At 42.9% G+C, this 20,993-nt stretch overlaps 1 protein-coding gene across 1 annotated transcript in view; it reads left to right on the top strand.

Annotated features, from left to right (window-relative positions):
- Positions 1 to 20,682, top strand: part of MUSK (muscle associated receptor tyrosine kinase) — a 56,213-nt gene extending 35,531 nt beyond the window's left edge. Inside the window, exons 10-17 of the mRNA XM_061368808.1 lie at positions 3,601 to 3,776; positions 4,197 to 4,220; positions 6,583 to 6,671; positions 7,014 to 7,173; positions 9,067 to 9,256; positions 9,586 to 9,777; positions 15,189 to 15,337; positions 17,291 to 20,682. Coding sequence (XP_061224792.1) covers positions 3,601 to 3,776; positions 4,197 to 4,220; positions 6,583 to 6,671; positions 7,014 to 7,173; positions 9,067 to 9,256; positions 9,586 to 9,777; positions 15,189 to 15,337; positions 17,291 to 17,967 — 1,657 coding nt within the window. The 3' untranslated portion in view covers positions 17,968 to 20,682. The remainder of the gene's footprint in view (positions 1 to 3,600; positions 3,777 to 4,196; positions 4,221 to 6,582; positions 6,672 to 7,013; positions 7,174 to 9,066; positions 9,257 to 9,585; positions 9,778 to 15,188; positions 15,338 to 17,290) is intronic.
- The last annotated feature ends 311 nt before the right edge of the window (positions 20,683 to 20,993 follow it).

Raw genomic sequence — 20,993 nt, 5'->3', positions numbered from 1 at the left:
ACATAACTGATCCATTTTCAGCCCCTGGAAGAATGTTGTCTGGTCATTACCCATTTCACATTTGTGCAACTGACACCTCTGCATAAGTGCAGTACTTTGCTCTGGTCTCCCTTGAACTGCATCTTAAAACAGATTATTCAGATCTGTGTTCAGTGGGAGAGTCCCACTACAGTGTCTCAACTAAATCACAAATCTGCTCTGCAAACATGGCAAGCATGCCACCAGCTGGACTTGGGGAAGATGTAGTTTACCAGCAATTACTTTTCCAGTTATGTAGGGGCTTTTTAGAACAATCAGCAGCATGTTGTCTTTTAGTCGACAACCTTTTTGATTGCACCTGCATTGATATCTCTAAAGCAAAGGCACAGAGGAAAATCCCAGTGCAAAGTTTGACAATACACTGTATTCTGTATTTGGTTTCTATCCAGTTCAGTATTCCTCCGCCAGCACAGTGGTGGCAAATGTCCTGCGAAAGAAGAGTGACTGCAAGATAATCATGCAGCCACGCACTGCTTTTCACTAGCAGACTCTTCCCTGCCACCTTGTTGTTCTGGTCGTTGTCACTGTGCCCTGTAGTACATGAGCTCTCTGTCTTTTTTCAAAATGTGTGACAGTATTTATATTTGAGCCACACATGCACAGTACATTTGTCAGCTAAAGATTTTGCACAGTACTCCAAAAGGCATTTCAGTGGGATCTGGGTCTGGCTTCATCTACCCCTGCTCCTGAGTGGCCTTGCAGGACCAGAGCTTATAGTGATTTGACTAAAGGCCTGTACTTCTGGGGCACTTCTGAAGTCAGAGTGATATAAATCAGCATAAATCTGCACTTAATCTCATGCTAACAGGCACAGCATTTGCAAATGTCTAAATCTTAATGGGCTTGCCTGGCATCATCTTTCTTCAAATCCACAAGTCAATGTCATGATTTTCCACTTTAATGATTTCCCTGTGTGATTTTAATGTAGATTTAAATGCGTCTTTCTTCATGACAAGAGCTCTGGAATAGCATCCTTCCTGTTTCCTGTTTCCAGAGCACATCAGCTGGACAACAGGTCTTCCAAAGCCATAATCCAATACTTGCTTTTATAATTCAGATATCTAATAGGTTCTTGTGAACAGCTGAGACCTCTGGGGGCTCTTGAAAACATTTCAGATGATCTTGGTTACTTTCCAATTGTATTATCTGCTTTTTACTGACAACTTTATACTTCTCTGCAGAAACTGGCCAGACTATGCCAGTTTTCAGCTGAAATGCTTCATGAGTAAGAATTTATCTCAGAGGCAGGAGGATTCTCCCAGTTTTTAAACTACATATTCACCTTAACATATTTCTGTGTGTTTTTTTTCATCTTGTTTTTTATTCTCTGCACTATTTTTTATCTCCCTATATAGTTTTTAATGTTCATATTGGTTTGGAAACTAGCTAACAAGAATACCAACTGATAGACTGAGTAAAGCTTTTATAAAAATAATCAGGGAGTTGAACAAGATGAAGTCAAGCAGAAGAAAAAGCATGGAAGAATTTTCACTTTATGTAAATCAGGATGCAGTCTGATTAAAATTAGTGTTTTCTTAGTTTTAAGGGAAAATGATGTCTCATCTTATAGTTCTTGATTATATCTGCCTTTTACCGTTTGCAACTTATGTGAAAAGAAGCTGTGAAAGAAAGAAAAACTCTCCATTTCTGTTTCAATCTTTGCTGATATGAAGCGACTAGGCTGCAGAGAGCAGTCTCATGTTGGGGAATGTCTCACTTTGGTCAGGTCTGTGTGTCCCCACCTCTTCTTAAACAGTCCTTTATGGGTCCTAAAATGCTACTGGCCCATTTGTCGTCTTCTGCTGCCACTGTTCTTTGTTCATCTGTCACTTACATGACATAAAATTTCTAATAATAGTCTGAAGTAATCTTTGCACATGATCTCATCAAGCTCTTGCTGCTCAGGATTAAGTGTTATAACAATGGTATGAATACAGCTCAAAGAGACTGACCATCCCTCCCTCCAGCTGCCTCACAATGCTCCCCAGATGGGTTTGTGGGTGAAGGTAACCTGCCTGCAGCATTAGAGGGGCAGGATTGCAGAGGAATGGTCCTTTGCACTTTGCAGTTACATACCAAATAAAGGACGTGTTTAAGGATACTAAGGCTTCAGGAGTGAAGGAAGCTACTGCAATTCAGATCTCCCATGTTGGCCAGTGTTTCATATGCAAGATGTTCTCATTTCTCTAACTAAACATTTATTTATTCACTTCAGAAATTAATTCCCTTTCTATGTGTTTAACATTAAAAAGGTAAATTACACTGTTTGTCTGCATTCTGGCTTTCATGGACATGAGGAAGAATTAAACCAGCTCTGGCTGAAACAAAGCACAGTGCAGCTGGGGTTTGATGGCTTCAGCCTGCAGACTTGAAGGGTATCCATTACTGTTGCCATCGTAGAATTCCCAATGGCCTCCATCCTTTTAGGGGTTTTGCATCCTAATGGCTTTAGGGGTTTTGCAGTATTGTTAGTCATCATTGAAACTCATGGCCATCTATTCTTCCCCAAACCTTTGTATAAGAGACTGCATCAGCCGATCAGGTGATGAGTTTGGTTAAAATCTTCACCATGAACCCCCCAAGATACCTGTCTTCATTGGTGTGTGGTGGTTGGAAAGAATGTGGATCAGCAAAGGGCTTCAGCTGAGCTCAGTGAAAGCAATCTCTGCACATAATCTCAAAGCTGGTTTTGCAACTGAGGTTATCAAGAATGAGTACATAAAGAAGTAAATCACTGATAGATTGAGTAATGCAGCAAATCCTCAAACTTACCAGTTTGGTACAGTTGTTGTGGTTTTTTGTTTTTTGTATTTTTTTTAGTGTTGGTTGGTTTTTTTTTTTTTTTTTATAAAGCACATTTTTCTGACTTAGCCTTCTTTACTAGCAGTTTCTGATCTAAGGACCAGTTAATCAAAAAACCCCACTTCTTGTCAATGAATGTTTCACACTGCTATGGAGGTAATACATTAGGTAGGAGATAGTTAGGTCTCTTGTTTTAGCTGGTACTGTAAAGGTTTTGCTGCAGACAGCTGACAGATGAAAAAGGAACTAAAAGTTTTCTGTGGAGAAAAAAAGACAATTAGATGGATGATTCTGTGAGATTAAAAACACAGGCAAATAGTTTAAGGAGATGAAGAACTGCATCGCACCTGTTGTCTTTATGAGATGACCCTTTAGGGCACAATTTACAGAAGACAGGTGAGATTTTCAAAATGTACTAAAAAATGCTAAGATAAATTCTGGGCATGATGTTTATTAGTAGAAGATGTTAATATATCTGGAGGAAAAGATGGGAATGACCTCCTCTCAGACTTGAATATGTGTTGTGAGCATGACCCTGCTTCATGAAAAATGTAGTTTTGTAGGTTTCCTATAGGAAGCTGCTGCATTTTATACAGTTTTCTTTATGGTTTATGAGCCAGACAGACTGGCTTAAAGTCGTAACCCTGTTAATGGATTTCTGTCAGCCTGGATAACCCCTGCACACATAACTGCTAAGTGCAACCATTGTTATCAAGCCATTGACTGCTGTATTTCACTGTTTTTTGCAAAATAATGTAGAGAGAATTGCCTTGCTGTAAAGGATCTCTACTGCTTTAAGGAATGGCTCTCAATGGAGGAAAACTCTCAGAAGGGGATTTACAAGCCAGGGCTGATGTTGCTAACTCTTCCTGAATGCAACAGGCTGCCCAGCCTGCACCAGGACCCCAGCGCCTGCACCCGCATCCCTTTCTTTGGTAAGGTGGCACATACTGCCCATTGTTTGGAGAATTGTGCTCTTGGTGAGGGAAGGGGGAAAGATCTGATCCATAACTTACAACTAAAGGAAAGGCTGATTGTGGCTATACTCCTGTCAGTGCCTGTGGATGGAACTGTGACAGCTTCGTTGACTGATTGCCTATCTCATCCAACCACTGTGTTGAAAAAATCCCTTAAGTAAATAAAGCCTAGCTCTTTATTGAGAAGGTCATAACAATCTCATTGCCAAAATCAGTCTTAATGATGGCAAAATTGCCATTCAGGTGCCACTGCAAAGAAGCAAGCTGCTTAAGCACTGCTGGGAGGGAACTTTTTCCCATAGCATGCTCCTGAGATAGCACCCAGTTATGTCATATCCTGGACAACCCCTCCTTACGTCATGTATTGTCTTTTTGCAGATTTTAAGAAGGAGAATATAACCAGTAAGTAAACTGCTCCAGGCTGTATGTTTCTAGAGATGGGCATGATGTTCTTTGTTGAGGATGCAGCTTGCACAGCATTTTTATGTTTTGTTCTGGTCCTAGCTGGATGGATTCAGGTTATTACCAGGGAATGCCTGAGTTTCCACATCGAAGGTATGGGGAAACACATTCCCAGCTCTTCTTAGCCTAGCAAGAACGTAGAATGGTAACTGTTGAAGTCTATTAGAGAGGCATGGTGCTTTTAGGTGGTACCCTCCCTTCCAGCTGTTTCTCCTTCCTTCTACCCATTCATTCTAGGTTTGTTTTACCCATATTTAGTATTTTTGATACATCCCAGCCTTCTGTGCTGTTACTGATATTGACATGGTTGCCTACATCAAGCTGGCCTTGCCTTTGCTCCAATCAGCTCTGAAGTCTGTCTGTTTCTCATATTACCCTCAAAGACCAGTGATGAGATCCAGCCACTCCCCACAGTGCTGCAATCCAGCTACCCCTCACAGTGCTTCTATGACTTCAGTCAGCCTCCTGCCCTGCTGCTGGTCCTGGTTGAAACATGCACATCCAGCTTTTCCAACTGACATGCAACTGCAGTTTTAAAACTCAGCCACTGAACTTGTCCGATTAAAGAAGGAAAAACCTTCTTCCTGCCATGCTTCTTGTGAGGCGAGGTCTGCAAATTTGGCATGGCAGGCACCTTCTGCATGGAGGGAGAAAGTGAAACTCAGGGTTTCATGGAATTTACTTTCCTGGGAAGGACTTGGCTCTACCTGGCCACCCAAGGCACCAAGTGTTATATACCTGGAGACAAGTTCTTTAGTGCCCAGTGGGCATTCAAGCATCATGCCTAATGCTTACAGCCCACAGTGGCAGCCATCCCCTCCCTGGGGAAAGGAACATGAGGGACAAATGCCAGCAAATGAGTGGTGCAGCCATTGGCTGGTTTCAGCCTGTTGGTTTGCAAGTTCAGGACATGGTCTTTCTCTCCTTTGTAAATGTGTCACCTTTTTGTCAGCTTTTACAGTATTTTCCCAGAGTGACATTGCACAGGTGTACCCTATTGGGTCATAAATCAGAAGATGTAACAATAACATTTTTGTGTTCCCCCTCTTTTTTACTTTGGATGCACTGTTATGTGCACAAAGATTTGGGAGCATAAAAGGAACCATTTTCTAGCTTGTCCATCAAAGTTATTCATTAAAACCAGTTGAATGACCTTTATTATTCCCTCTGTCCTCATTGTAACAAAACTATGTACAACAGCACCTGCATTTTCCAAGGACTCGGGGATTCTTCTTGAATGTTGCTGCTCTCCCTAAACCTCTCCACATTGCTCCTTGAAGGTGTTACAATGAAGTTTATTTCAGATCTGTGCAAAATTTTTTTTCATATTGGATACTAGCTGAGTCATGAGGCAGGTTTCAGGGACTGCTTTCTTTGCCTTTGAATGTGAGACATTTAAAAATTATGGGCTCAGAAAAACAGCTGTGTACTAGGGCAGCTTAACAAGATTTTACCCCCAGAAGAGGGTATAGGTGCTGGCCATGTGGGGGTCGTTAGCTTGTTGCAGATGTGAGGCATAACATGATAATTTACATGTCTTTACAGATATGTAAATACATATCTTTAATTTACATAGAGGAGTCCAAGTCTGAACATTTTACTTTGCCTTTGTGATAGGTTAAGTGTGCTCATGAAATTAATGGTCACTCCTTTACTGAGGTGTTTGGATGCCCTGGGTCATGGGAACACATGCTGGAAACCATAGGCTTTTTCCAAACATTTAATCTAAGAAGACAAACAAGAGGCAGGGAGGCGGTATACCAGTATGGGAATTTACGAATCTCAGCCCTCTGTTATTGTCCCAGGAATATGGATGTCTTCCTGCTAGGGCCCCTGTAAGAGTACAGGCTGGAAATCATGCAATTGTTGCTGCAATTTGCTTTCTGTCTTGGCATAGCATGGATGGCTTCACTGTGGTTGTGCTCTGCACTTCCAGTGTGGAAGGGCATGGATGGCTTCACTGTGGTTGTGCTCTGCACTTCCAGTGTGGAAGGGCTGTGAACTGGGTAAATGCAGCACAACCATCACAGGTGCATGGCCTGTTTCCTCAATCTGAAAGAGCTACAGTTTGTTCTTTGGAGTTTTACCAGATTTGATCTTATGTATTGATCTCAAAATCTATTTGTGTGCCAACAGGAGGCTAAGCAGTTCCCTGCCTGCAGTTGTCTGGTCCATATATGCACTTCAGATATGTTGCTGATTGCCATGTGCTCTTGTGTGATGACATGAAGTATATTTCTGTGAGTCCCTGCTGCCGACATCGTCTGAGATGCTTGACCCCCATATTTGTTTTTTTCCCCAGGGACTTGCTACACTGGCAATGGACAGTTTTACCAGGGCTGGGCCAACATCACTGTCTCTGGCATTCCCTGCCAGAAGTGGAGCGACCAGGTGCGCACCAGTGTGAGACCTACCAAATGGACCCATGCTTGAGATCTGCTTCTCCTAAGACTTTCCCAGAGCTGGGCAGCCCAGTTCCAGTGGAACGGCTGAGCAGGGGACAAGTTGCTTTCATTCTTGATTTCACTGGTGCTTCACACCCTCTTCATATTTCAGTCTGCAAGTTCCCTTTTCTGTGGCAGAATGTGTTCTCTGTCATTCCGGCAGGCCACTGAAAGGCTGTTTTACCTCAGCCTTTCTTTGCTCCTTTGTTTTGTTTGGTTTTGTTTTGCTAATACCAGCAGGAAAAAAAATTATACTGAAACAATAATCCAATTCGTTTCCTCCCTCAAGGCTCCCCATTTGCACAGGAGGACTCCTCAGGTTTTCCCTGAGCTGTCAGATGCTGAGAATTACTGCCGCAATCCAGGAGGTGAGAACGAACGTCCCTGGTGCTATACAAAAGACCCATCTGTGACCTGGGAATATTGCAACGTGTCTCCCTGTGGAGATGGTAGGCAACTACAATTTATGATTTCTGTCACTGTTGTCTGGGGCCATGCAGAGTGTTTGCATCATGACCACACAAGTCTGTCCCGTGTTCAGGATTCAGTCAGTCCTGTTTCTTCTCATAGATTCACTCAGCACCTTTAATCAGAAGATGTAACATGCACCTTAAATGACTATAAAGATAGGCAAATTGAGCTCCTTACCCCATATTATTTTAAAGCCAAGTGATAAAATCAAATTTCCTGTGGTATTGTGAAAAACAGATTTGCCACACTGTGTTTTGAGGAAAAGGTAGGGTTTGGGGCTATTTTCAAAGGTTGTTTTTCTTCTGGCAATTTTTTCAATAACAAAAAACAAACCTAACTAAAAACAAATCTGGAAAAGATATCTTTGCTCTGTGATGTTGGAATTAAGTCTTTCTGTTATTTATTTTTCAAGGAATAGAGTAATTTTTGCAAAGTATTTAATCCAAGATGCACAGTTTCTAGACAGCAGTGATTGGGAGCAAGACAATAATGCTTGCAGAGAGCAGGGCTGTTGTGGACTTAAGGCAACACAAGTCAGAATCAGGTTAGCTGGCCTTAAAAAGAATGATTTCAATTTCTTTCTGTTCTCAGTCATTGCATGTGCAGATTAGATATTCTGCAGTGTCTCAGAAAGTATCCAGCAGGTGTCTACATTAATATTATTATTTTTTAATTATGCAGCTGAATGTATTTTACACTAATTTACCATATTTGCCCCATAAGGTCACCAAGATGCAAATTGCTGGAGGCAAGGGGATATTTCAGGAAAGTATCACTGTGTACTTACTTGGTATTACACTCCTCACTGAAGATTCCTTTCAGGACACATGATACATTGTGGTCCACGTTGCAGACCATTGATCTTTCCCACTGCAGACATTACTATATTTGAATACTCTTGAGACCATCAGATGTGAGTTCCTATATCTGTATCTTGCAAACATTCCTTACCAGCTCAATGGGAACTGTGTCTTGGTCTTTACCAGATCCTGAGTTTTCATATTTGGTAAGCAAAACCAGGTTTTACTTCCTGCAAATCAGGCTTCACTAAGTATGGTCCACTCGTGCAATCATCTGGTTGTATCTGTAATGTCAATAATTCTTAGGACATCATAGAACCATGGAATCAGTTAGGCTGGAAAAGACCCCTAAGATCATCAGGTCTAACCTTTACCCCAGGACTGCCAAGTCCATCTCTAAACCATGTCACTGAGGGCCTCATCTACAAGTTTTTTCAATGCTTCCTGGGATGGTGATTCCACCACCTCCCTGGGCAGCCTGTTCCAATGCTTTGGAACCTTTCAGTGAAGAATTTTTTTCTAATATCTAATTTGAACCTTTCCTGTCACAGCTCAAGGCTATTTCCTCTTGTCCTATCACTTGTTACTTTAGAGAAGAGACTGACCATTTCCTCTCTCCATCCTCCCTTCAGGTAGCTGTAGAGAGTGATAAGGTCCTACCTGAGCCTTCCCTTCTCCAGACCAAACAACCCAGTTTCTTCAGCTGCTCCTCATCAGACTTGTGCTGCAGACGCTTCACCACCCTCATTACCCTTGTCTGGGCCCTCTTCAGCAGCTCAATGTCTCTCTTGTAGTGAGGGGCTCAGAGCTGAACACAGGATTTGAGATGCGGCCTCACCAGTGCCAAGTGCAGGGGGATGATCACTGCCCTGGCCCTGCTGGCCACACTATTGCTGATACAGACCAGGATGCTGTTGGCCTTCTTGCCTGCCTGGGCACAAGCTGGCTCATGTTCAGCCAGATGTCAGTCAGCACTCCCAGCTCTCTTATTAGCTTGACTTCATGAATACCTCTAAAAAAAGCCCTATAAACTAGCAGAAGCATAACCTTTTGGTTTTGTTTGCATTACAGTGTCGTTAGCACTAGGAACAAGAAAACCAAATGGAGAGACTCCAAATCTGCCACCTCTTCTTCCATTTTCCCCTACGTACTCCATGACTGTTATTATCTCAATCATCTCCAGCTTTGCCTTGGTCGTGATCCTCAGCATTGCGATCTTGGTTTGCTGCCGCCAGCGAAAGCAGTGGAAAAACAAAAAAAGGTAAACTTCAGGACTTAATTTGAGGCAACAAATACTGATTTGAAAGAGGGCTTGTCTATTTCTGAGAGCATAGTCCCATTAATGCCTGTTAGGTGGGAGCAGTCCTCCCTTTGCCTCTGGCAGCCCAGTGCAAGCTCTGGTGAGTTCCTGTGGCCAAGTGGCTATTTTTGGGACATGGCATGATATCTTACTGCAAGACTTTCAACAGCCCTGCTGCACCTCCCTTTTCCATGCTGGAAGAAACCAGCCTGGAGAAGATGCAGATAGCTAGGTTATCTCCTGGTTGAGGGCTATGCGCATACTGACTGGAAACTTCTCCATCATTTCAGAGAGTCAGAGACACCAACGCTCACGACTCTGCCCTCTGAACTCCTCCTGGACCGGCTGCATCCCAACCCGATGTACCAAAGGATGCCCCTTCTCCTCAATCCAAAATTGCTCAGCCTGGAATACCCCAGGAATAATATTGAATATGTGAGAGATATTGGAGAAGGAGCATTTGGGAGAGTCTTCCAAGCAAGGTAAGTGAATTGTGTGTGAGTCTCCATCTGGAGGTACCAGGGAAGAATTTGCAGTCAGGCAACTGCTTTATCTGGGCACTGGAAATGATTCATTCTTTCATTCTCTCAAACCAAGATCAAACACATGTGTACCAAATCATATACTCAAGCTTAAGGTACTGTTTCTGTTGTTCATTGCTTTGTGTTATTTGTTAAACTTTTGTCACAAATGACTCTTTTGTTCTCTCTAGTAGGTATAATGTTCTACTTGCGTACCGAAGTCTGGTGTAAAAACTTGGCTAAATTTATCATCACTCTTTTTGCCAAAAGTATTGCTTCTGACATGTGATTTATTGTGAAATCCTTGCATTTCCCAGTTACTGTGTTGTGTCCTCTGTTACAAAGCCACCACTGGCCAGTAACTACCACAGAGGGCAATGTGTCATGCTACAGTTAGGTCCTGACCCAGTTTCAATTTGATTCAGTGGCAAAACCAAACCAAACTAAAAATCTCCTAAAAACCCAACCCACTTAGGCCAATTTTTCATGTGTGTGTGAGTGTTCCCTTTTAGTTACTCATTATTCTTGGAATTTGCATCCTGTTGTTGCCTGCTTTAAATTTAAGGTATTAGATGAGATCCCAATTCTGTTAAATCTCATGGGAGGTGAGATCATGGACTTCTGCAAATGCAAAAAATATTAAATTGAAAAACCCAGCAATGAACCTAGTCCTGCCTGGACTGAGGTCGTTGGAGGATGTCTTGTTAACCTGGGCAGTGTCCGTAATTTCTGCAGAACAGTTTTTGGTCAGTACTAGGGTCCTTGGAAAATTCCATCCCCAAATTCCTGAAAGTGGTCAGACTGTCCAGTTCTGTGTTTATTTAGGACAGTTTTCTTTGTCTTGTACTGTTAAAAAATCTGGGATGTGGCTGATTTTGTAGCGTATTTCGAGTTGTGTATGATGACCTCAAAAGAACAGGGGAGTGTCAGAGTCCCACCACAGGCCAAGACCTGCCTGGTGGAACTGCTCTCATTGACTTCAAAGTCAAAGTACTGTCCTTGAAAAAAGCAGTCATAATTACAGGTACTTTTAATGTTATGATTATGCTGTTGATGTATCTGCTAGGAAATGAGCTATGCTCGTGTTAAATGAATTAAAGCACAGGGAAAGAATTTTAATGGCTGGGATGGATTTTTTTTCTTATGAAGGGATGCACTTTTTCTAATGGAATAAATGCAGGCATGCTTTTCTTTAACACAGAAGAATAACACACTAAAAAAGTTGGAAGGGAGTGCAGAGGAAAAATCACAGAAGCTTAGCCTGTAATTGATTGCTTGCCTGGATGGCAAAGATGAACATGCCTCATCTTGAAAAGAGAGCAAAGCTGTAGCAATCACTTCACAGCTGAGCTTGGGTCACTGCCTGTGAGCTGGCAGAGGGGTACAGGGCAGCCCTCATCCCAGCCTCAGCATAACACTCAGGATGCTGTGTAGTGTCACCTTTGCACTGGCATGGCTGGGGTCCTCACCACACTGTGGGTGCACAAGCGGTGTTTTTGCCAAGTGCTGCTTCAGCTCTGTGCTGGGAACTTCAGGATAATTAAGTGTTGCACAGACCTTTCTGAGCTTGAAATGATTCTCACATTGAGCAGGACCTCTCAAAGGGTGTTCAAATGTCACTAAAGCTGGGTTAAGCAAGTGCTGAAGTGGTGTAAACACCTTTGATGTGGATTTCATCCACTCCAGTGCTGCAATCTCTTTTAATTAAACTTTTTAGCTATTGACAGTGGAACCCCTGTCAATAGCAGGGAAGAGAAGGGAATAAAAAATAAGCAGCACATCTTCCTAGCTAGCATTTGCAAAGCGGATTGTACCATACTACCATGCCCTAAAAAACCCTTGCTCTCTGCAGCTCAGGAAAGGAGACACAGAAAGATTTCTTCTGAGGGGCTGCCTTATTCATATCTCTAATAAAAGTCCCTCCAAGGCCTTATATTTCCAGGGAACAGTTAGGCCACTGGCATTTCTGTGCAGCACTAGCACATCAGTGCAGACTGCTCGTCCAGTAGCACCAGCTGTGCATCCCTGCAGGTTAGTGAAGTTATCACAACTCAAATTGATTGCCTTCCCATCTCAGATGGATAAAATGTACTTGTCTACATGTGTTAAATGGACATCTTGAGCTAAGTTTAGCAGCCCTTTTACTTCTCCTGTTCTCATGTTTCTCCCTCTCCTGTAAATGCAGGTCTCTGCATGGTGCCAACGACGTCTTTGCCAGTTGGCTTGCTGTGAGTCCTGATTCAGTGTTTACTCACTCTTGGGTCAAGCAACATGTTAGGACAGGAAGTGTCGGGCTATCGTTTACTAGCTTCTCCTGAAAATCTGCTGTCTTCACTGGAGGCAACATCACACTGAAAGGATGAGGAAGTAACCAGATATCCTTCAAATAAGATTTAGGATCCAGATCAGGTCTGCTCTGACTGACACATGATGGCCAACTCAGGATCATCTGCTTCAGGGAGGACCATGCTGGTGCCACATACTACCAGAGCACCAGCCCTGTACAGTTCAACTCAGACCAATGTGCAAATTTTCTCCCAGAGATGGAGTTGCATGGTCCAGGCTAAGATTGTCAAAAAGCCTTGACATGGGGTCTTTGCTAACAGGCCAGTAGACCCCCACTGCAAAGGCACAGCTCATCATCTCTGCAAAAGTCAAGGCTGTCCTTAAGGTCAGAGGTTCTCTGACAAGAGTCTCCTTGTGTTCTTTCCAAGTGCAAAGGGTGTTTCTTTGACCTGCTTTCTCAAATATAGCTGAAAAACAGTGTGGATGTTAATCCAAAATACTGTCAACAAAAGGAGTCCTTGCTAATTAAGAACACTCTCCTGACCACATATTAATTTCTCCAAAGAACAGGGTAAAGACAGGTCTGCATCAGCCCCAGTAAATGTTGTTTGCATCATTTACTTATCTAACAGAAGCTACCCAGCTGTGATACTGATGAAGATGTGGGACAGGACACAATCTCAAGTACAGGTTCAAGCTGCTCTTGTTTTTTTTACTGCTCTTGAAAGAAAACCTGATTGAAACTTAAAGTCAGGCACCCTCTGAAAGTAGGCTCGGAGTGAAATCCCTGGCTGCACTTCTGCTTAGTTCTTTGAATGGCAGGTACCTAAAAGCCAAATGGTGCCAGTGTTGCACAAATCATTGATGGTGAAGGTGAGGACAGCTGCTGTCTGTCCTGTGCACCGTGGATATTTCTTCTAAGCATTTAGATAATAATGAGAGAGGAAACCCAAGGTAATTTATTTTAATGCTGCCCAGTTTTGTGAGAAATTTACCTATTTTGTAGAAAGCACTCCATGTTCCACCCTGCTGCCAGAATTCTCCTGATTAATTTCAGAAGCAGTGGTTTCCTCTTGTTCCCTTGCAGATGTGCCCCTGTCTGTTTTTCAAACACTGTATTTTGGGCACCAAAGAGGTCAGGTTCAACAGCTCTCTGCAAAAACTGCAGAGTTTGTCCTTGTTCCAGGTCAGTGTGAATTTCCCAGGTCTGGTAAGAACTGGGCTGAATCAGCACACATTACCGAGGGTGAAATTACTTGCTGTTGCCTAAAGGCCTGTTAAAAGGTGTGGAGCAGCTTAGTCTCACTTAAGTTACATTTAAGTTAGCTTGCATTACAGGATTTCAATGCAGGGTAGATGGATGGGTGTCCTTCAGGCTTTAGCCTGGAGTGAGTTTCTCTCTCCAAAGCAGGGAAGGTGGAGCTGTGCCTGCTTTTGCACTTTGTTGCACTGTGCTGGATCTGCTAGCCGGTGATGAGTAGTAATCTACAATGAGGCTGTTAGGAGGAGATAAAGGCCCTTCTATTTTTACTTTTAAATACTTTACTGTTTTCTTTAGGCTGTTGCTGCTGATTTTCTCCAGTACTGATATTAGACAGCAGCTGGTAGGTGCTAGTACTTCTTCCCTCCTCCTGGACTGGAAACTTGCTGCCAGCACTGAGGGAAAAAACTCAAGACATTTTGCTATAACGGAGGCAGTAGCACACAAGTGTGGAGCCTGCTCCTCTGCTCCAGCACACCAGACCTCCTCACCCTAGTGTCTCAACTGTGATCTGGCCACCTGTGAAATTCCTTTCTGGATGGGCACCCCGCCATCTTCTGACATTTGACATTTACAACATCCAAGTGCAACTGTTGCAACTGCCATATGTCTCAAGTAGATGACAAGGAAACTGGAAGTTTGCTTTGGAAATCGGAACCTCGTCTTGGGGCTACTGAGCAGTAAAATAACCTGGCATTTGAGCAATGGTAGGGCAGTCGGGCTGGCGTAGTAACATGACACCTAAATGGGCACAACTCTCCATGGATCTGGCTAGATGCATGTAAGGAATGTGTTCTAACTGCAGGACTCTTAGGAAGAATTTGCATGGGCAACAAAATGCATGTCTGAAGTTTGATGCATGTTTGAAGAGTGGGAAGTTCCTCTTCTTTGGCAACAGCTACGTCTAAATCTTTGGCAAGCCCATGTAGTTAAACTTTTGAGGGTGCCTTGACCTTTGGATAAGAAACCAAAATGGGTCTGTAATTGCTCTAAGTCAGGAAGCTGTGTTTCCTACAGATTTGCCTCTCTAAGCTCTAGCTGAATATTCAATCGTGTCTTATTCAGGCATTACCTTGTTCTTTAGACAGGGCACATGTATGCTTTGTCCCTTCTGGCCTGTCACCTGTTTCCACAAGACTTCCAGAAACATAACTATTTCCTGTACCTCAGCTCCACCATATTAAATTCAGCTGAAATTAGCTGATGGTTTATAATGTTGAATTACAGGCACACATACAAACAGAACAATGGCAAAAGGCTATTTTCCTTGCAAACCCAGGGAAACATATTTACTGTAATTGTTATTTCCACTCTAATAGTAGTCAAGAGACTACAGACATGAGACTGTGGTGCCAGGTATGGGACAAGACACAGTGAAGAGACTTTTTCAGCATTTTCATATAAACCAGGTTTATTTTTAAATCTGGCATTACATCATTATTATGACTGAATTATTTGGAATAATGAGTCCATCCTGCCTTCCATGAAGTTTCCAACCCAGGAAGAGGCTATTGCTTACCAGCCTGTTGGTTACTTAACTCTTTACTAGACATGATAAAGAGCCTGTAAGCAGAAAGAGCAGTGATAAAAAGGATCTGTACTGGATTTAGTCTCCCCTGAACTAAACTAAATGTCTCTGTACTATGCAATGCAGGTATACTCAAGAGGTGAAGATTGTCTTTCACATGTCTTCAGTCAGTGTTGGGGCCTTCCAGCCTTTTTTTCTTTTTCTCTTCTATCATCCTACCCTTTCGCACCAGAAGTAGAGCCTACATTTAGTGTGCATGCATCCATTACTGATGCTTTCCTTTCTGTCTTCTTGCAGGGCACCAGGGCTGCTGCCGTATGAGCCTTTCACAATGGTGGCAGTGAAAATGCTGAAGGAAGAAGCATCTGCAGACATGCAGGCTGACTTTCAGAGGGAGGCAGCCCTAATGGCAGAGTTTGACAATCCAAATATCGTCAAGCTTTTAGGTATCTGGATAAGGCACCTATATCCAGTGTACCACCTTCTGCTAATCTGTTATGGGGTTGTTGGGGGTGCAGGGATGAACATGCGTTCAGCACTGGTGCGCTTTTCTATGTGCCACTGCATGCTCTGCTAACATTTCCACCAGAACAAGTCTCAAAATGTAGGTCTGATGCTGTTGCCTTAACAGGATAGTGCATTGTAATAAAACCTCCTTGTCCTGCACTGAATATATTGTTGATCATCTTGTTGCCTAGCTCTGCTTCCAGTTTTTTAACACTGGCACACGTCTTCAGGGAAAGCACAAGCTGTGATTTATTTTATGGGTGCTTAAAAAAAGCCAGGCACAACTCTAGTTAGTTTTATGGGTCCCACTTACTATACTTACTATACTGTCTAAACAGTCACCAGCATTGAAAAAAACCCAAAATGAAACAAATAAACAAGAAAAGCCAACTGCAAAAATGGTCTCTTCCTTCCCTCCCCTCTCCAGTTGAAAGGAAACCTTGGTTTACTGGGTTTTTTAGAAAGTCTCCATGCTGCAGCTTGGCTAATAGTGCATTGGTCTCTGAAGAAAGCTGCTTACCAAATTTTAATTCAGTAAATTTTCAGGTTTTGCGACAAATAGATGTTGCTAGCCACCTTTACCTGACAATCCTGCTCTAAGTTATTGTATGTAGACCTGATCCCTGCAAACAGAAAGCTGAGATCCGAATTTATTTCAATAGGAAGCTGCAGAAAATTTGGAAATAGATAAATTCCAGGTTTGGGAAAGCTGGGTCGATACAAGTGATTTAGCTACATAAATGAAAAGCAGGAAATACCCCAAACTGAAATAAACATTGTATTTATTGTCAATACACTTTAGGTCAGGAAAGGGTGAAAGTACAGGAGCAAACTAGCTTCAGATCATGGAGATGTGGAGAAAAGTCGTGTTGTTGAAGGCAGCTTAGACGATAAAGCTCTCGCATACACTCCTCATGCTTGTCAGATCTTTATTTTATCACACTGGGAACAGACATCTGTTTCCTGAAAGATTCAAGTGTTAGGTCATCAATGAGAATTTCAGAGTTCACAGATTCAGCATTTGCTAAATGATGGCCCTAAGAATGCAAAACACGTACATTTTAAATGCTGGGTATTGCTTGTTGGCAACTTAATAATAGGCATGCAAAAATTTTTGCCATGTCATTGCATGCTCAATAGAAACAGTGTCAGTGGGTCCTGTATTGATACTGGCCCCCAGTAAAGCTGGTGTAGGTCCAAGCATGTGCCCTTCAGGAGGACTAAACTCTGCATGTATCAGATGTGGCAAATCTCTCCTTTGTGATGTCTGTTTTAAATTTGTCTTTCTTTCATTTTTGAGTATTTGTCATGACAAAAGGCATTTCTAGAACCAGTATTTTTTGCATGAGCTTATGAGCAGAAGAAGTTGTAGTGGGACTGTCTTTGCATTTCAAGTATCCCGATGAACCCTTGAGCATGCCCGTTCTGCTTACTCCTGAAGTCTTCCTGCATATGTGTATCCCCTAGAAGCATATAAGTACAGTAATTACAATAAATAAAAGAATTTTAAAAAATACCTTAATCAGAACTACAAAAGTTATTTCCTGAAAGTTTTTCCTTCCAGTTGCACCTGGGAAGAGGCAACATTTCTGTTAAACAGGACTGGCTCTTAACTGAATATAGCTCCAAACGAGTATCTTTTCTGGGATTCCAGAAAAATCAGGCAACTGCATGTCTTGTTAGCATCTCCCATGGAGCTCAGCATTAGATACCTGGTGAAGGAGCTTCAGAGACTCAAAGGGATGCATGCATTCTTGGTGGTATTTGCTTGCTTCTCTCTCTGCCCCTTCCTGCATTGTTGAAAGTCTCCCTTTTCTGTAAGTATTTCTGTATTTTTTTGTTTTGCACAACAGAACCCAAATGACCTCTGTGGTGCATCTATCTTCTTCCAGGTGTTTGTGCTGTTGGGAAACCGATGTGCCTGCTGTTTGAGTACATGGCCTATGGGGATCTAAATGAGTACCTGCGTGATCGCTCACCCCGCAACCTCTGCAACCTGGTGCATGGGAGCCTGGATGAGCGGATCTGCCTCCCAAACCCCCTGGCATTGTGCTGCACCAGCCAGCTCTGCATTGCCAAGCAGGTGGCTGCTGGCATGGCGTACCTCTCTGAGCGCAAGTTTGTCCACCGGGATTTGGCTACCAGGAACTGCCTGGTGGGGGAGAACATGGTTGTAAAAATAGCCGATTTTGGTCTCTCAAGGAACATGTATTCAGCTGACTATTACAAGGCAAATGAGAATGATGCCATCCCCATCCGCTGGATGCCCCCTGAATCCATTTTCTACAACCGCTATACCACAGAGTCTGATGTGTGGGCCTATGGGGTGGTGCTGTGGGAGATCTTCTCCTATGGCATGCAGCCCTACTACGGGATGGCTCATGAGGAGGTAATCTACTACGTGAGGGATGGGAATGTCCTCTCTTGCCCAGATAATTGTCCCCTGGAGCTCTACAACCTGATGCGCCTCTGCTGGAGCAAGCTACCTTCTGACCGGCCAGGCTTTGCCAGCATCCACCGCATCTTGGACCGCATGTACGAGAAGGCTGTGGAAACCTTGTCGATCTGAGGGATGTGCCCTGTGTCCACCCATCCAGACTGACTCAGACCGGCCCACGGGCTTGAGATTGGTAGCTCGACACAAAACTGCAGTTCAGGGGGAGGAGAAACAGCTCGTTCCTCTGCCAAGCAGGAAGTGTGGACTGCATTCTCCTGCAGGGGGCCATACTTCCCTGGGTGGGACTGTCCCCTCCAAGTGACAGGACTGATCCCTGGCCATCAAGCTTGGACTCGGTGTTGATGAGGTGCTGGCCATGCTAACTCAGTATCTATATTAGGCATTCCCAGCAGCGCAGAATTCCCCAGGGAAAGCAAATCAATGTTTTGCTGGTGGCACCTCTCTGCCTAACAGGTCCCTTCAAGTCCTTCTGTGTTTAAGCTCTTGGCTTTTACATTTTTCTTTCCTTTCTCATATGTTTTCATATTATTTAACGAAAAACAAAAAAGAGAAAAACAAGGAAAGACTGCGGGGTGCAATCTTTTTGGGGATACCATTTATTTTATTTTATTTTGGGGATACTATTTTATTTTTGCATACTCACTTCTTTTTGTAGAAAAAGGATGTTTCTGAAACCATAGGATACTTTCCTTTTCCTTATAACTTCCACCTCCTTTTGACACTCATAACATTGGCAGAGTCAAAACAGGAACCTGCAGGACCACTGTCAGCCATCAGCATCTCATGTTACATGGCTAGGCAAAATCCTGTCAAGCATGGAGCCTTACATTTTCAAAAGTGAAAAATCCACAGTGAGGTTCATTTGATGTTAAGATCTCACACAAAATCTTGCCTCAAGCATTGCCGCCCATCTTTTCTGCCTTCCTCTGCAACAAAGCCATTTGGTGCTAAGGGAGAGATTCATCCCAAGGGCCTGGTCCTGTACCTGGTAATTTTCTGAGGTGCATATATTTGCCTCTGCCTGCAGTATGATCCCCAGCGAGCTGGAAGCAGGGAGAAACGAAGCCCTTCTTGCAGAAATGTGGCAGGTTATGTTGTTCTCTCCGTTTCCTTTCCAATCTTTCCCTCAGGTTTCTGGTTTTCCTTTCCTGACATCAGCCTCTAACCCCTGTAAGCCCCACTGCAATGTTTTCTGGCCACCTCACAGTCTTCAGCATTAAATTCTGTTAGGTTTTGTCAGCCACCTGGCTGTTTATCCTGCCGTACCGTGGCAGGGATGAGATGGCCGGTCTGGAGTGATGGGAGATGAGCTGGATCTCCAGCTGAGCAAAGGTGCCTGCAACCTCTGCTGAGCTGAGCCGCAGTGCACAGCCTAGCAGCAGCTCCATCTCTTTAAGAGGGTGCCTGTTCAAAAGCCTTGCGGTGCTAGCAGCAGCAGGGGTTTTATAACTCTCTTTAGAGAGGGCAGATTCAGACCTTGTATGTTGGTATTAGTGTGGGTCCAGGTACCCAGCATGTACCCAGCATCTCCTCCTAACCTGAGAAGTATCTCACACCAAGCAAAGATGCAAGAACACATTGTTCACCATGTGAACAAACACACCCATTTACAGTCCAAAGGACAGTCTGCCTTCTAGGATCTTGGCACTGGCTCCAGTGATTCACTCTCCATTTCTCCCAGCTAGACTACTTTGAAGCCACAATCATGGTTTTCTTCTTGTTTTCATGTGGGGTGAAGTTAGATGCCTGTAATGTCACATGAAATAAAATTTCTCCCACTTCATTTGTGAAAGGACTCCCACAAACTCAGAAGAGTAGATCTTTTCATTGCACTGTCCTAGAACACACCTTTCTCTTGGAGACCCCATATTCACATCAACATGGACCTGCAGTTATAATAGAGTGGAAAATTCAGTTTCCCTTTTGCAGCATTTCAGTCTTTTCATTATAAGCATGTACTGAAATGTGTGGTAGTGAGTGACTGCAGGCCAGGATAGAAAATGAGTTGTAAGAGGAAAGAGATCATTTGAAGATTGACTGACAGAGAAGCTCTCTGCAGCTTGCTCTCCAAGGATGATAATCACTTCTGCGTTGTGATCCAGCAGGAGGGCTTAGCACCTAAATAGTCATGTCCTTTGAGAATTAAATGGTAGATAGCCCTTCTGCTGCCTTAGCATGTAGTTAGATTTTACCCTCAGAGTTTCTTCCTGTTGTACAATTTTCGGCTTGCTAAAAGATGAAAGTTTAAATGTTTTTGGGATTTGCCTTCTTTCACAGATTTCTTTTTTTTTTTTTTTTTGAGACTTCTACTTTCTTTAATGTATGTTACACAGTGTGCTACTACAGAGACTTTTAGACTTTCTGTGTAGCTATCACATAACTCAGATTATTTTGAATGGGAGCAAATGGAGAGCTTGTGAGAGAGTAGAAGAGAAAGAAAAAATATTTATCAAAAAATTGTTTGGAAACAAAAATATTTATTAGTCTCTAATTTGAATTTATAATTCATGAAGAAATAGGATCAACTAAAAAAGAGCACTTCTAGTGCTTCAGTGGTAGTGGTTTCCACTGATGAAGGCAGAGGGAGCCTTGCAGTCAGTGGCACTGGATGAGAACCCTGAGAAGAAGAGGATATTTAGCACATTTGATGTACCCATTGTCTCTGGTGCTCTGCCTAGAGCATTTGCAGTACACACACAGCTTTATCTTGTATGACATATTGTGAAATCTGATCAGCCAAGCAGCACAGGAATCCTTCATGTTTCTCCTATGAATCTATTTAAGCAGTTTAAGTTAAAATGCATGTTAAAAGCATAAATCCCATAATTGATCGGGCACTGTCTGCACCGTGATCAAATTTGGTCTAGAGAAATTTACTCTCAAACACATTGTGACTGAACTTAACTGTCTGGTCTCATTTTTCCAGGGGTATATACTAACAATTATTCTGTGATTATTTGTTATACAATTCACAAATGATGTCTTTGAAAGCCAACCCAAGCAGAGATGTCCATTTCTTATTATCCCAACCTGTGTAAGTCCTTGTGTGCAATATTTTATAAATAAAGAGATATCAGGAAAGGATAATATTAATTCTGATCTCTCCCTGTTCTCTTCCTTGTTTAGCACTGGATTTG

This window comes from Neopsephotus bourkii, unplaced genomic scaffold (assembly GCF_033783945.1).
Source record: "Neopsephotus bourkii isolate Nb327-2 ecotype Australia unplaced genomic scaffold, CSIRO-AGI_Nbou_v1 NB_1447, whole genome shotgun sequence".
Taxonomy (NCBI): Eukaryota; Metazoa; Chordata; class Aves; order Psittaciformes; family Psittacidae; genus Neopsephotus; species Neopsephotus bourkii.
The sequence above is the reverse complement of the archived record's forward strand: the minus strand, read 5'-3'. Positions and strand labels throughout refer to the sequence as shown.